General features: G+C 41.9%; 1 protein-coding gene across 3 annotated transcripts; it reads right to left on the bottom strand.

Moving 5' to 3' along the window:
- Positions 1-896: 896 nt before the first annotated feature.
- pecam1a (platelet and endothelial cell adhesion molecule 1a) lies at positions 897-11103 on the bottom strand. Of its 3 annotated transcripts, XM_070923192.1 has the most exons (16): positions 11035-11103; positions 10909-10932; positions 9195-9488; positions 8266-8562; positions 7914-8174; positions 7511-7792; positions 6568-6867; positions 6210-6488; positions 5491-5623; positions 5276-5343; positions 5097-5150; positions 4299-4388; positions 4138-4194; positions 3491-3513; positions 3332-3405; positions 2110-2189 (listed from the first exon to the last, which is right to left on the bottom strand). In XM_070923192.1, the coding sequence occupies exons 1-15, from the start codon at positions 11093-11095 to the stop codon at positions 3373-3375; spliced, it is 2256 nt and encodes a 751-aa protein (XP_070779293.1). In that variant the 5' UTR covers positions 11096-11103; the 3' UTR covers positions 2110-2189; positions 3332-3372. The 3 variants fall into 3 exon arrangements, with proteins under 3 accessions (XP_070779291.1, XP_070779292.1, XP_070779293.1); XM_070923190.1 differs by lacking the exon at positions 3332-3405 and having other exon boundaries at positions 897-2189; XM_070923191.1 differs by lacking the exon at positions 3332-3405 and having other exon boundaries at positions 897-2186.
- Between the last annotated feature and the right edge of the window lie 2218 nt (positions 11104-13321).

The following is a 13321-nucleotide window of genomic DNA, read 5'->3' as shown; positions in this document are numbered from 1 at the left end:
ACACTCCTGATATTCATGTAACACAGTATCAGTTCCTGTGTGCCTGATCACTGGTGCTCAGAATATGCTGTTCCCTCCTGTCAAGGCGAGCCCCCCTGGTTAAGTAATGTGATTAATAAACCATGAGTCGACTGAGACGCGGCCCCATCCTCAGAGCAGGGGTGAGTTTTCATTTTGGCACCTCAGAGCTGAATCCGTACTGGCTCATAGATGCCTCTGAGGACCCCGTGGAGACCGAGAAGCACACATATCATTCTGCATATGAGAGCGTGGGGGCCTGGGGGAGTGGTGCAAACCCCCGGAAATATTGTACCACGCCCTGGTGTCACATACTGTGCACACATTCATGAAGACTTAGCACAAATGAACAAAGCTCAGAGGTGGAGGAGAGATCAGACAGTTCTGTGAATTGGCACACACACACACACACACACACACACACACACACGGACAAACTCCAGGCAGGCAGATAATGAAGATGAAGACTTCATCTCTTACGTAGGCCGGTCTATACGCTAGCCTGTGCTAAGAATGGAGATGAAAGCGTGTGAGTTGGTGGCGGGGTGTTGGTGTTAGCTCTGGTGTCGGGTGTAACGGACTCCCACATGGATTTGATCTGCTGCTCGCCGTCCCTAAGAGCTTCCTGTCAAAACGCAGATCCTCGTAATCCAGAGTGTCGACAGCAGTTGGCATGAACTGAGTGAACCCAATGTATGCCCTCGAATTCAGGTCCAGTGCAGCACCTTCGTAATTTGCTCCACTTTTAACTGCTGACAGGTAAAAACCTTGTGTCTGCAAAATGTCATATGCTAAGGATACCCCTAGTGTGCAACAATGTTTTTTTGTAAAGACACAATATCAGTCATAATTATTTTAAATAATTCTAAAATAAGACATGAAGAAAGATCATTTTAATGCTTTGCACTCACTACAATAAAGTGACCCTTTGGTACAGCTCATACAAAATGTGTATTCATGATAAGCTAACACTTATGCAGAAGCCAGTAGTCAATTCATATATTAGTCAAAATTAACAATCTTGATAATCAATTAATGCTTTAAGTCATTTTTAAAGCACAAACATTCTCTGGTTCCAGCTTCTCAAATGTGAGACTTTGCTGCTTTTTATATCATGCAAATTGAATAAGTTTGTCTTTGGACTGTTGGTTTGGACAAGTCAGACATTTTGAAGAAGTCACCCTGGGCTTTTTTAACAGGCTAAATTATCATTTTAATCCAAAAACGGAACACACAGTTATCCCAATGAAAATAATTGTTCATTGTCCTTTCTAACACACTTTAAACTATAACTGTCGCATGCAGGCTTTGTTGTTACATGATGTTCTGAGTTAAGAGCTTCCTGGATGTAACTTTATCACCTCCAATCATTGATATCCTCCTCTGCAGCTCTCAGTCTTACTACCATCAGAACGGACAACCTGCTTAACATATCTGGTATGTGGAGACCTTGAGTAAGTTCACGTTATATCATTCAATTAAAGCTTAGATAATGGAAAATGAAACTGATATCTCCTGCACAGTGAGAGCCCCTCTCACAGTGAGAGAGATCACAGCCAGATGGCACTAAGTTTCCATGCAGCGCAGCCTGAAGTCTGTCCTCTAGTGGTTTCAACAGAAAGCACTGATTGTCACACAGCAGAGGGGGCTGATGAATGTACTCCCGGCCTCGTCACTACTCTGCTCACTTCAAAGACCTCTCATCCTGTTCAGATTCTGTCACCACTGCCACCAGTGGAAGGATACAGACTATGAATGTCTTTTCCTCCGGGCTCACATCCTCTCTCTGTGTCTTGGCAAAAAAACAACCAGAGAAGGAAGGAGAAACACTTCACTTAACAAAAACATTTTATTTGCCCTTCAAAGGCAAAGCAAGTGAATTTACAGTGTGGAATGTCCCTTTCAAAGCACTACAAAAATATGAAAAGTACAAACTTGTTCAGGGCTGTTTGAGACTCCAGCTGCATTAAGAGCCGGATAAATAAGGGAATAAATATTCTTGTTGGTCAACAGTCTGGCATCGGGTCACGTTTTCATTCCCCGAGGTCAGCAGTGTTGCTGTCAACACTGTTGTCAATCTCGTCTGTGTGGTCATCCTGGACACTGTGGTCACCATGGTTACCATGGTGATTCGCATCATGATTCAGCTGTGCGTACTCCACTGACCCCTGCTGAGAAATAAAAATGAGATATGAGGCTTGTGTGAAGAAACAGATTACTGCATGACAGACTGACTGCATCTAATTGGCTATCTGTGATCTGTGATTCATACCATGATGTCAACTCATTTGTTCTCAACAGAAATGGACAAATTAGTGAGAATATGCAGATTTGCACTGATATTTTATGGTAAGAGACAAAGCACAAATATATAATAACTCACTGTGTTGCATAACACTTTGTGTTACGAGTCATTTCCAAAAAGATTCCTAATAATTTGTAGAAAGTTTAGTGGAAAAAAACTATGTAACTGGTACAGATAATAAGGCAACAAGACTCTACAGTCATGCTCGCGGCTCCACGAGTTTAATTTAGGCACAGCGGTGCTTTGAGATAAATGCTAACATAAGAACGCTAACATTTGCTAATTAGCACTAAATACAAAGTATAGCTGAGGCTGATGGGTATTTAGTCACAAACCAAAGTATTGGACAGATTTAAAATTTGGCCTGATGATGAAATGAAAAGTTAAGGGAGCATCAAAGTTATTACAGTTCATCACGAGGAGTACATAAATGTGTGTACCAAATTTCATGACAATCTGTCAAAAAGTTGTTGAGGCATTTCACTAAAAAACACAAATTTGAACCTCATGGTGGCACTAGAGGAAAAGTTAGGGGATCACCAAAGTCAGTAGGATGCATGAGTGTTTGTACATAATTTCCATCCATCTAAAAGTTGCTGAAATATTTCAGTCTGGACCAAAGTGGTGGACTGACCAACAGACACCGCTAGCATGGCTAAAATGAGTCATTTTTATTAGCTTAGATAGTTCAGTTTAAAAACAGTTATTGATTTCCTTGAAACACAAGAACAAATGTATAATCACTCATCTATTATATGAAACTTTATTCCTCATATATGTTGAACTATATGTTAGCCTGCAGACACAGTTTTGCATGTTCAGTTGACCTGCTGTGTACTGGCTAATAGACTCTAGGTTAATTAACTCTAACAACTGAACATAATTGGTGCAAAATTGCATAGTTCTTTCCAGGACACTTCCTACATAATTATTAGTAAATTAAACGTAAAATAAAGCTAAATAAAGTTTTGTGTCCTACATCACTTGGGATATAATACTTTGAGTTACCTGTCTACAAACAATAAAAAGTGACTCCACAGGGTTTCCGTTTATTGCACTGTGTCTGTCCGCGTGAGGTCTCTCTGAGCAAAGACACAACACATTCATCAGTGTGTGTAGTATGAGCATGCACTGTATGAATGATGTGTGGTGTGTGTTTCTACTTACACCATCAGCCTGCTCTGGAGCACCTGCAAAAACAAAGCGAGAGGACAAGCTCAGGAAACAAAAGGAGTCTGAGGATTAAAGGAGGGCTGGTATCGTCATCAGCACTCCCATGAACAGCTCCCAGATCCCAGGAAACTCGGAGCTTATCGCGTCGCACACATTCACACTGACATGTACAACGCTAACACAGTCTTTATCTACAAGCACGTCTCTTCTTAGAGCACATAGAGCAAAAAAAAATGGTATTGTGTTGCCCTTTACTTCTGCTGCATCATTGGTATCAATACAGCTGACATTTAAACTGTATAGGAGTTATTAGGAGCCAATGACTGAACAATGGACGAGAGTTTCCCTCATGAGTATCAAACAATGGAGTGTGTTGCTCACTTAGTCTTAACGGATGTACACACAGTTTGGCTCTGATTGTTAGGACAGGAAGTTCTCGTTGACGAAAGCAGGAAGTGGACACCTGGCGACTGGGCCCTCTGTTTAAATGGGACATTCTTTGACTAACAATGCAGATGTTTACAGTTGGAGCGGATCCTGTTTCCTGGAGCTTTTTTTTCTTAAACGTCAGCAAGTGGCCTGATTTCTCTCACCGCGTAACGTAAGTGGGATTTGAATGAAGAGCAGGATGTTAGTCGTACCTTGCTTGGAGTTTCGCACTTCGCTGTACACCGTGTCTGTGCCCTTTTTCACCGGAGCTGTCAACAAATGGATAATTCTTTTAGACAGTGTTTTAAAGATCAAAATGACAATGGCGACACGATTGAACACTAAAAATATTAAAATTCAGAGGCAGCCTCACCTCTGTTAGGATCAGCCTGTCTGGTCTGCACCTCGGTGTATTGAGGTTCTGGCTTTTCTGGAGAGGTCACACTATTCTGGTCATCAGACTCTGCAGTACAGCAGCAAACATTGAGTTAAACTTCATGGCATTCATATTATTTTAAATCAAACAGTATGGATGTCAAATTAAGTAATATTTAGGATAAGGTGATATTCTGTGTTTTTCTTTCCTGTCAAAAACAAACAAATTCAACAATAAACTGAGCCCACGAACATGTATCGTCTGCTGCAGCTTATTCCTCTGTGCCATAGAGCTCCATTGTTTATTAAAAACTATTAAAAACACATCAATGAGTCACTGTTGCACTGGGGGACATGTTTCTTTATTATAATAAACACAGGGACTTTGACTTAATCCCACATACACCATCCTGCTGCTGTAAATACTCAAAAGTGCACCAACTGTGTATTAATCGGAAAATAGTCCCCAATAGTGACATTAGCTAAAAATTCTTAAAGGAAATTTCCTTTAAGAGCTGGTCTCTGTCGTTTTTTAAAAAAGGCCAAGTAATTACTTGGCCTTTTTTAAAAACTGGAACAATGTACTTGTGACTCGTTTTTTTAAGATTACAACCAATAGGCTCAGAGCTGAGGATCATAGACAGGGTGGGGAAGTCGGAAAGTATGGAGAGTACCAACACATTGCTGGTTTTGGTCTTTTCATGAGATTTGTTGACAATAAGAAACATGCAGAATAACACCAGCCTCATCCTTTAATAAAAATGTGAATAAAGTTAAAAAGTGTCTACACACTCACCAGAGCCTGATACATTTTCACTCCAAACACTCTTTCCCATCATGCCTGGAGTGACTACATGGAGGGGACACAAATGAACAGTAAACAAAGAAAACATTTTAATATTAGCTTACTAAATCGTATTTTGCTCTTAAATATAATTTGCAGCTCAGTATTTGTATCAGTATTACAGACTTTACCATTAGCGGTCTCATTGACCTCTGCCTGGGTGAGGCTCAGCCGCTCCACCTTGGTGCTGGCTGACTTCCTGAGACGAGGTGGACACAAAACACAATCAGCTTTTTAAAACAGGAAGCTCTATGGGTGTCACCATGCTACCTACTCTTGTAACTCACATTACTTCGCCTGCAAAACACTGATTTTTGATAAGAAGAACATGAGAAATGTTACTTACACTGACAGCTCGCCAGTTCTTTTCCTCTTTAATCGAAGAAGACATCTTTTAAAGGTGATAACAAGGATCAAGGCCATTATGAGCAGAATGCAGAAGACTGCGATAAGACCTTTCTTCCAGCCAGCCATCTTCACTGCAGATTATAATTAAATATATAAGGATGGGTTTGACTCATGTTACAATTGAAGTATAAAACACAGCACTCAGAATATTCTCAAACTGAAGTCATGTCAGAGTTCAGTTAAGGTCAGTTCAGCCTTTGTTAACGTTTATTCTACGTCTGCACTCACCGCAAAGATGAGTGTTGAATTGAATTTTAAAGTATTTATTATTCTATTTCATAATTTTTATGTAAAAGTTTCCTCAGGGTCTACACTTCAGACTCATTGTGGCTCAATTATATTCCAGTTGGTCTGTAAGCATTCTAATAAATGCTGAGTCAAAAAACAATCTGTGTACCCTTATGGTGTACCGCTTTTACAACATGACTCTCATTCTTCTATTTCCAGCACAATGTTACAAAGTCTTTATGAAATCCATCATATTTTATGTGTGAAAAATACATTTGGGGTCAGATTGAGAAACTTGTCAAACTCAAATCAAAAGGTAATTTTAGACTTATCCCTTTTTAAAAACTCTCCAACTGGTCTTCACAAAGAAGGCATACAAGAATGCACTCACACACCCATGACCATCATCACCAGTATTCAGCAACGCACCTCCAATCATGACCGTGTTACTCTGTTTGGTGTCGTGGGCCGGGTTGGTGCTCACACAGTAGTACCCCCCTTGGTGCTCTCCTCTGACATTGTTGATCTTGTAGGATCCTTCCAGTTTCTCTGAGGTCTGGGAGGCGAGAGCGCCCTCTGTCTTACTGTGGTACCAGGTGAAGCTGATGGGGAGAGTGCCCCTCTGAACAGAGCATATGAGAGTCACGTCCTGCCCCTCAGAGACATCCCCCATGGGGTACATGGTTAACACTGGTTTTGACACAGGTCCTGCATGGAGTAAAATGCATGTTAGACCACGTTAACATCAGTTTGTCTGAATGTGTCATCATCCCTGCATCCAACACACCTATGATGTTGGCTGAACGTAGCAGCTGCTGCCCTGTTCCTATCACGGGAGGCCTGTGTTGACTGTTTTTTGCGTGGCAAATAAAGTTGTTCAAGTCTGAACTCTTGTAGATGGCCGAGGAGTTGAAGATGGCCTGTTCCCCCGGCATGCTCACTACCCTGTGCTGAGTCAGCCGGTCAGGGCCGTATAGGTTGTAGGAGATGGGCAGAGTGCCATTGTCGCTGTGACAGAGCAACTGGAAGCGCTTCCCCAACACCAGCGTACCCCCCACCACACTCAGCGTGGGGTCTGAAACAGGAACTGGGGATGAGATAATTAGCCAGTCAGTGCAACAGAAGAGAAGAAGACACAGATAAACAAGACTAAGTCTGCAGCCACGCCAGCAGGAGGCTAATGCTAACATGATGATGCTTAGCAGGTATAATGTTTACCATGTTCACCATCTTAGTTTAGCGTGTTAGCATGTTAACATTAGCTATTTAGCACCAAACACAGTACAGTGCAGTATAAGTACAGTTGAGGCTGATGGGAATGTCATCAGACTGGCAGGTATTTGGTCATAAACCAAAGTACTGGACAAGCTTAAATGTTGACCTAATGGTGGTGTTAGGAGAAAAGTGGCCGCCAAAGTGATTTTTATTAATCCTGCGAGAGACGTGAATATTGTAACCAAATTTCACAGCAATTTATCCAATAGTTGTCAAGATGTTTCAATAAAAAACAAATATTTCAACCTCACGGGGGCACAAGAGGAAAAGTAAGGGGAGCAAGGACTCATGAATGTTGGTACAAAACTTTGTCCGAATACATCGAGTAAATGTTTGAGTCTGGACCAAAGTGGTGGAGGACATTGTCATGCATGAGAAAATTGTCAGCATCTTTACTGTGATAATATAATATAAAACATCCAATTAATTGTAATTTCATGCATTTGATGACTCACCTTTTATTTTGACAACAACTGTTTGGCTTTCTTTTACAAAACTGTGGGTAAGAGAAGCCGCCTGGGCTTTACAAGTGTAGTTGCCATTTTTTTGAGAGTCTGCCACAGCCCTGTATGTCTCCGCACCGGCGAGTTTGACGTTATCTTTGTAGATGGAGAACCTCATGGTGTCATTGTTGATCCTCTCAGGAACATAAATGGAGACAGAGCAGGTCAGTATGAAGCGGTCTCCCTCAAATATGTGTACGGGCTCCACAGTCAGGCGTGGCTTTGAAAACAGCTCTGTTGGAGTGGGACAGCAAAAATCAACCATTATACAAAGTATATGTGGTATATTTAGGGTACTAAAGGGTAGTTAATGTCATATTAGACATTTTGTAACCAAGACTTATCCAGTTCTTGCCTTTGACTGTGATTATCTGATAGGTTTCTTTCTGCACATTGCCCCACTCTGCCTTGCACACAAGCTCCCCAGAGTCGCCTTCTTGTGCAGTGAGTCGATGGCTCAGGCTGACGGGGGCTTGCTTAAGGATCCTCCTGTCCCTCGTCAGGAATACTTCGATGTTCGTCGGTGGATTCACCACTTTACAGACCACCTCGATTATGTCGCCCTCAAAGACGTTTGGGGAGGGCAGCACATTCATGATTGGGGAAATGTAAAGTCCTGCAAGACATAACTCAGGATAATCAATCACACACAGACCCTTCTTTAAGCAATCTTTTCTTGGTGACATAGCAGCTCCTGATCTAATCACCTTTGACTATCACTTGAATCTCGTTGCTGTGGTTGGAGCGCCTGGCCCCAGAAACCAGATTGATCATGTAGTCACAGTACAGGATGCTGTCTCCAACGTGCCTCAGGACCAGTGTGGTCTCCGAAGAGTTCCCAGTAGGCGCTGGCTGCTTTATCTTCTGAACCTCTCCTGTCCTTAATCTCTGGTAAAACCGGAAGATGAGGGATCCTTTCTCCTCCGGAGCACTGCAGGTGGCTATGAACTCCTCACTCTCGTAGGGTGAGGTCTTATCCAAATACAGAATGGGGGTCTGCAGGCCTGAGCAGGACAGTGGAACAGAACTAAGACTGTGGTTTCTAGCTTGATGAAAAATGTTTCAGGTAGTTTTGTTTGTTTAAGCCTTTAACTAAGAAGTGAGTATATTTACATTCCTAAATGATAATCATTTTCCAAAGTTTGCTTTCAGTCAAAAGACATTTTTCTTATGCTGCAGGAAATGTAAAAACATGCTGATAAAAGAAATTCTCACACAACTCACATTACTATTTTTACAGCATCTACAGTATGTTTGCTTATTGCTCCCTATCAAATGTCTAATGTTGGAGATTCCTTGAATACAACACCAAGGAAGTATTTTAAAAATCATGACAAAACAATAACATGGCCAGAATATTCACTGTTATTGATATCTAACTCCAGAAACAGTCTAAAACCTTCTGTCATGCTGTGGAAAATGTTTGGCGGTAATGTGAATAATAAATCAACTGGAAAAAAACCCCACTGGTTTTGTCCAACTAGTTTATGTTGACTTTTTTCCCCAACAGTGCTGATATGTGGAAGAATTTCAGGTATATTATCATATTGTTCATGTTATACTACATTATACTACCCTTGTCAGACAAAAGCAACAATAACTAATTGAAAACAAGTAAACCCATCTCCGGCTTTACCTGTGACGTCGAGCTTTTGGCTGAAGCTGGCTTTGCTCTTGTCCTTGACTGTGACCCGACATTCATAACTTCCAGAGTCGGCTGCCCTGGCTGGGCTGAGTTCATAAATGACTGAGTCTTCTGTGGTGGTAGAGGAGTAGACGGACACGTCGTCCCGTCTGAGCTGGAAAGCATGTGTCAGGTGAGGGATATTGTCGTGACTGACGCTGACCTGGCAGCGTAGGGTCACCGGTGTCCCGCTCTGAACAGTGCTGCTGGGTAGGATTGTAAGGCCAACGGTATCTATAATGTATGCTGTAGGTGCACATGTCACACAAACATGTATTAGAAAGAAATAATGTCATTAGGGCGGCATGTCTCGTGATGTAACACAGTACAACAGTCAGGGTCTATTATTCTCTCCACAATAAAGGTGAAGTCTGAAGGAAGGCGCTCCCTGGTCACGAGTCTACTGCAGAGTAAGCAGGAGCTGCTGAAGGAAGGAAAAAGCTTCAACAAACAGCGTCTGACCCTCTCCACCCCCTGGGAGAGCTGTGTTGATTTATTCCAGCTCCTGCTCTCCTTCAGCAACAAACATCACAGAGTAACCTGCCTCAACAGCTACCAAACAATCACTTAGTCCACATCCTCAAAGTACTGCTGTTAGTTTGGGCACTGGGCTCAGTGAGGCAGTGAATGACTGTGCTAACTCTGCCGCTGTAGAAATAGCACATATGCAGAGTGACAAAGTTCATTCTTGAGGTCTGGAAAAAAGTGGTAGACCTTGAGTTAAGGTTATTGTGTCAAAGAACATATGCAGGTATTGCAATTTTAAAGGAATTGTTCAACATTTTTAGAAATACGCTTATTCGCTTTCTTGTAAATATCTCTTACTTCGAGAGTTAGATGAGAAGCTCTCATGTCTGTATGCTGAATACAGAACTACAGCCAGCAGTCGGTTAGCTTAGCTTAGCACAAAGACTGAAACAGCCTGGTTCTGTCCGAAGGTAACAAAATCGCAGCACCTCTGAAGCTCACTAATTAACACATCAGATCTCTTTTGTTTGATCTGTAAAAAAATCGAATTCACGCCTTAAAAACAATAATTTGCCATTTTACTGGGGGTTATGTGTCGCACTATTTCCTGACCGGGAACAGTAACTTCTGTAGTCTCTGCTGGTTACTGGCAACCTCTGCTGACAAGACCGTGGTTTAATTAGTAAACTTTAGAGGTGATGGTAGGCGGATTTTGTTACCCTCGGACCTTTACACAAGCTAGCTGTTTCCCTCTCTTTCCAGTCTTCATACTAAGCTAAGCTAACCGGCTGCTGGCTGTAGTCTTATATTAAGTGGACAGACATGAGAGTGGTATCAATCTTTTCATTTTATCACTGACACAAAAACAGGAAGAAATTAGCATTTTGATTCAAATTCATGCTTTTTGAAAGCTTTTTCAAAATTTGGGAAGTTCATTCAAACTCATGCTGATTTGAAAGATTACCCAGCTTCACCTGTGACAACTAAAAATAACTTCGATGCATCTCATGAAGACTTGAAAATATCAAAGAGGCCAGGAGTGCATGATACAACACCCATTTCCTGCAAAAAATAACCGTGTGAGCTAAAAACAGCTTTCTTTTCTAATACAGCAAGGACTGATTAACCTGAAACTGTCTAACCACTGGAGAAACTACAGCCCTTTATCATATATACAGTATAATGTAGCTATACTCACATGAATGTCCTCTGGCACACTGCCCTGTGTTTGGAGAAAAAGGAAGAAAAAAGTGAGAATGGGGAGATCAGGTTCAACAGAAGGAACATCCTTTATCCTTGAAGCAGCACAACAGTGGGTCCTTACAGAAGTGCAGGAGGCTGGTGAGAAGCAGCAGCAGCAGCAGGTTGGGGGGTCTGGAGTCCATCCTGAGTGATGGTGGTTCACTGCTGTAAGATTACAAGACAGAGGGCTGAGGAGACAGAGGCCAGGAGGACAGGGGAGGGACGTAGGAAGGGAGAGGTGGACTCTTGGTGTTTCAGGCTGTGGTGGTGGTGGTGAGGGGGTGTTCCTCGCCTTATCATACACACTCCTTGTGCTGCTTGCCTTGCCAGGAAATGGCCGTTACTTCCTCAGGAATCTAGCATTTACTTTGTTTTTATTAGTGAGCGAGAGAAGAGAAAATTCAACAATAATGTCAGAGAGCCTGGAAGAAACCTCCTTAGTAGGCTGTTTCTTACATAATCCAGCAAACTTAATATGAATGACAGCCAGCTATGTTATGACTGCATTTAGTAATATCAGAGACTGAGCTGTTGCTCTCCAGATAAGCTAACCAAAACAACAAACACATCAGGAATTATGCAAGAGGCCACACTCCATTTTGCCTGGCCCACAATCTCACCTCATCAATTGTTAATGTCATCTGCTGTTTCTTTACTGAACTGCAGGGATTCCCACGGAGTCATGATCCAGTCTCTAATTAAATATATTTAGCATGAGCATACTCTAAACATGTAGTGTTTTGACAGCACCACCTACCACTTTATAGCCCATACTTAATCTTGCTCCAGTGCTCAGTAGCCTCTTGTTAAAACTGTGAGATGAAACTATGATGGAGCCGCTGAATCATTTATAAGATACAAACTAAGATCTTAGCGACTGCAGAGCTTTATCTGTGCTGATGATTTATATATGTGCAAGTGTTTGGGCAATTTGGGGAGAAATAAATACAAAACATTAGCGAATGTCAGATGAAATCATTGTGGCTACAACGTGGGATATCAATCCTTCAGTTAATCTTCTATCCAGTGGGCAGGCATTATTGTTACACAGGTGTAGATTAATTAATAAGTACTGTAGATGTCGTGGATGTGTTTCTTCATTAAATACAAACCCTTGGGATATGGGATTCCTCTGGGGAACAGGGACGCCACTCAACACAGTATAGTTCCCGCAATATGTAGAATGCCACTGTCTGCAGACTGCAATTGTAATTTCAGATTTTGTTGTCACAAATGCACAACTGTGTAAATATTTTAATAGTGAGAAGGTGGTTTCAGATTCAAATATGCAGTGCTGTGCAGCAGCACCTTGCAATTCCTAACTATGACCACTAAGAGCTGCTGGAGACTAACAGGAAGAAGGTGCTTGTAAACCCACATGGTCTGCTCTGCAGCTTTATCTGCATAATGCTCCCAGTCACTTTCATGTGTGCAACATTTTACAAACAACAAATGCGTTCAGGCCATACAGGGGTGCATTTTATCTTCTACAGAGGTGCTGCAAAGGTGACCTTGATGGGAGACCATCATGTTATTCCAAGACCAACTGTCCTATCTGACTTATGCTATTAACACTGCAAACCATGAATGGTACCAGCCAGCATCAGGAAAAAGTCTGCTCAGGCTATTTCCTAATGCTTGTGTTGGTTAGCAGCACACGAGAAGTTCCACAGACTGGTTACCCCGCTGTTGATGAAAGAATTATCCATCATTGTTCACAAGATCATAAGGAAGGCTGCATTTGGAAATAGGTCCATCAAGTTGAGTTCACTCAAGCATTTAAAAACTAAGAGCACACACAGTAGTGTGTTTTGAATTTGATGCATTCAAGTCAGTTAGTCCTGAAGTTAACCTGAACAGGAATTTAAATGTGACTTTCGTAGTGCTATGTTTGGTTTAGAGTTTGTCTAACATGGTGTTGTCCAACAGACAACATTGCTGCCATTACCATTAGTCCTCAGAGTGGATGTTTGTTCCAAGTGAGCTAACACGCTAACTTCCCTTCCTCATCCAACAAGGCAAAGTTGTTTCCATTCAGAGACTTATTAGTTATTCATGAGTCCTCTCAAAGCAGATCATCAGATCTAGGTCTGCATTAGTAAACATGACATTACTTTGCTAAACCTCTGCTTGCTACTGCTGTTTTTCTCTTACTATCACCAGAAATATGTAAGCTCCATCTTGATAGTTGTCACACATACAGAAATGCTCACTCACCACTCATATTCTGTATGTAGAGAGACAGAATGAAGAACATATGCTAACACACACCATGGGTCATTGGTCACATAGAAATCCTGCAGTTCCCTGAGGAGGGAGCCGCCCTCTCACTGGTGGAGCTGATTGTTGAGGTTGGTTTGGCGGCGTTA

This window comes from Enoplosus armatus, chromosome 17 (genome assembly GCF_043641665.1).
Source record: "Enoplosus armatus isolate fEnoArm2 chromosome 17, fEnoArm2.hap1, whole genome shotgun sequence".
Taxonomy (NCBI): Eukaryota; Metazoa; Chordata; class Actinopteri; order Centrarchiformes; family Enoplosidae; genus Enoplosus; species Enoplosus armatus.
Note: the sequence above shows the minus strand (reverse complement) of the source record. Positions and strands in the feature narration are given on the sequence as shown.